At 44.5% G+C, this 2,500-nt stretch overlaps 1 protein-coding gene and 1 long non-coding RNA gene across 2 annotated transcripts in view; one reads left to right on the top strand and one right to left on the bottom strand.

Annotated features, from left to right (window-relative positions):
• Positions 1–2,500, top strand: part of LOC119579450 — a 63,186-nt gene that overhangs the window by 9,216 nt on the left and 51,470 nt on the right. The gene's annotated exons all lie outside the window — the stretch shown is intronic.
• The window catches only part of LOC119579447, a 5,309-nt gene that overhangs the window by 183 nt on the left and 2,626 nt on the right, over positions 1–2,500 (bottom strand). Inside the window, exons 2-5 of the mRNA XM_037927256.1 lie at positions 2,142–2,252; positions 1,385–1,585; positions 770–989; positions 1–602 (exon numbers count right to left, since the gene is read on the bottom strand). The exon at positions 1–602 is cut by the window's left edge and continues 183 nt beyond it. Coding sequence (XP_037783184.1) covers positions 417–602; positions 770–989; positions 1,385–1,585; positions 2,142–2,252 — 718 coding nt within the window. The 3' untranslated portion in view covers positions 1–416. The remainder of the gene's footprint in view (positions 603–769; positions 990–1,384; positions 1,586–2,141; positions 2,253–2,500) is intronic.

Raw genomic sequence — 2,500 nt, 5'->3', positions numbered from 1 at the left:
AAATAGCGACTTGTACGACACATGCATAACAGGACTGATATAGTTAATGATAAGTTATATCTAGAGATTAAATTCATAGCAGCTGCTTCTACAGCAAATAAATCTTTGGTTGACGGAGCGCATGGAAACGATTAAACGCAAATTTAACTAGTACGCACAGGATACAACGAAATAATATGTAAATCTGAAAGAGTTGGGCTGCGTAACAAAGGGAGAAGTAAGAGCTGTTAGCAAGGAAATTACACGTATAAGGAGAATTATCAAAGGGTTTTCAAAAGGAGAGACAAAGATAATGAAAGTAAGGGCCGAGGGATTACCAAAGGGTTCTTAAAAAAAGGAAAAAACAAAGATAATGAAAATAAGGAAGTCATACAAAATAATAGTAATCATTAGCATGGGTCTTCATCTTCCTTGTGCTAAGAGGCGGCTGCAGAGAGGTCGGTATGCCCAGCGGGAGCGGAGAGAAGAGCATCTGGAAAACCTGCTCTTAATTTGAAGTTATACTGCGTGTGCTTGGATATGAAACCCAGAAAGTCTTGCATCCTGCAGCCGTAGCTTGCAAGGGGGAAGCCAGAGTAGAGCATCCGGGTCTTCTGATAGATCTGAAAGAGAGTGGGTTTCGGATAAGAAATCCATAGATAGTAAATAAATAGATGCATGAGAGATAAGATGAATAAATGAATGAGTCCTTCCAGTACCATAAATCATACGTTCTCAAACAACAACTCACCTGCTACCAGTACCATAGGCCTCAGAAAGTCACACTCACCAAGACCATGCCGATTTTGAGGTGACCCGCGTTGAGAAGGCTTTGTGTTGGGGAAACCTTCTTGTCTCTCCGCCTGCCCCTGGGTCTGGCAAGGTCGTACTTGATGAAGGAGAGGGACGGTTCACTAGGGCTCTGTAGGCATGGCCGAAGACCTGCCACGTTCTGGGTGGCGTAGACGGCCTGCACTAAGGACTCGCCGCCAACCACAACGGAACCAAGACTGAAAAAAAAAGGAATTTTTGAACATGAGCTTCTTCACTTGCCCCTCTTTTTTATTCTCTCTCTCTCTCTCTCTCTCTCTCTCTCTCTCTCTCTCTCTCTCTCTCTCTCTCTCTCTCTCTCTCTCTCTCTCTCTCTCTCTCTCTCTCTCTCATTATTATCATTATTATAATCATTACTATATTATTATCATCATCATCGATATGATTATCATTATAATTACTAATATCATCATTAATATCATCATCATTACTACTCCAGTGACAGCATGACATAACAGCAAAATGAGTCATCTTAATAAAGGACAACAAAACAGACGTAGAAACCGACAGCAGCTGATCATGACACCACATGACATGCTGGCAAAACGAACCCGATAAGGCAAGATTCAACAACCTGTCAGCGTTGGTATTTGTGACAACCAGGACTATGAATCGGTGCGCCGGCGTGAGGGCCAAAAGAGATGCCAGTTCCCTCTCGCTTATGGTTGGCACTTCGGTGGAAGAGCAGAGGCACCGGCGCCAGTAGGGGCGTGACACTAGACGGCTCCTGATGGTCGCTAGGGATGGCAGGGCGCGCCCGCCCCCACGCACGCCTCTGAGGGTAAGGGGAATGATAATAATGGGGTTGTTTAGCTTGATAATGAAAGGTATTTGAAAGCAATGGTATTTTTTTTTTCTTTCTTTTTTTGGGATAACTAAGCGACGGCAGCAAGAGAATCTGCAGCTTGAGTGAGATAACGCACTCATCCAAAACCTAGAAACGAATAACTTCGTGTGTGTGTGTGTGTGTGTGTGTGTGTGTGTGTGTGTGTGTGTGTGTGTGTGTGTGTGTGTTTTGTGTGTTTTTGTGTGTGTGTGTGTGTGTGTTGTGTTGTGTGTGTGTGTGTGTGTGTGATGATGAAGGATGAGAGAGGAGGAGAGAGAGAGAATGGAGAGAGAGAGAATGGAGAGAGAGGAGAGAGAGAGAGAGAGAGAGAGAGAGAGAGAGAGAGAGAGAGAGAGAGAGAGAGAGAGAGAGAGAGAGAGAGAGAGAGAGAAGAAAGACAGAAAGATAGAGAAACGAATCAAATACAAAGCTCCAAAATCAAACAATTATCAATCACTGACCCACAAACAACTCAACGACACAACAAACACACGAAACCACTTACCTTGCAGGAGCACGTAACTGTCCACTTAACTGGCGAAGGACCGATGGACAGGCCACAACGCTCTCGACGTGGGATTCGTCACCTTTGGCCACAGCCTCACCCGAATCCATCCTGTGCGATTGGGATTAGGGGATTAGGGGCGTCTTCTGTACGCACCATAAAAGTTAATCCAGTATTAAAGTTTAAGCCAGATCTCTAATGCGTATGCGCAGTGGCAGCGTTCAGGATTAATTTTTAATTCACCTCCACGCCAGTCTTTAATCCTGCACGTGTGCGGAGAGGACAAGTTAATCCCCCCAATCACGTGTTGATACGTCATGACAACGTCATCATCTCCATAGAAAAGATGAAGTTGAGTT

Source organism: Penaeus monodon, chromosome 12 (genome assembly GCF_015228065.2).
Source record: "Penaeus monodon isolate SGIC_2016 chromosome 12, NSTDA_Pmon_1, whole genome shotgun sequence".
Taxonomy (NCBI): Eukaryota; Metazoa; Arthropoda; class Malacostraca; order Decapoda; family Penaeidae; genus Penaeus; species Penaeus monodon.
This window is presented reverse-complemented; position numbering and strand designations above follow the sequence as displayed.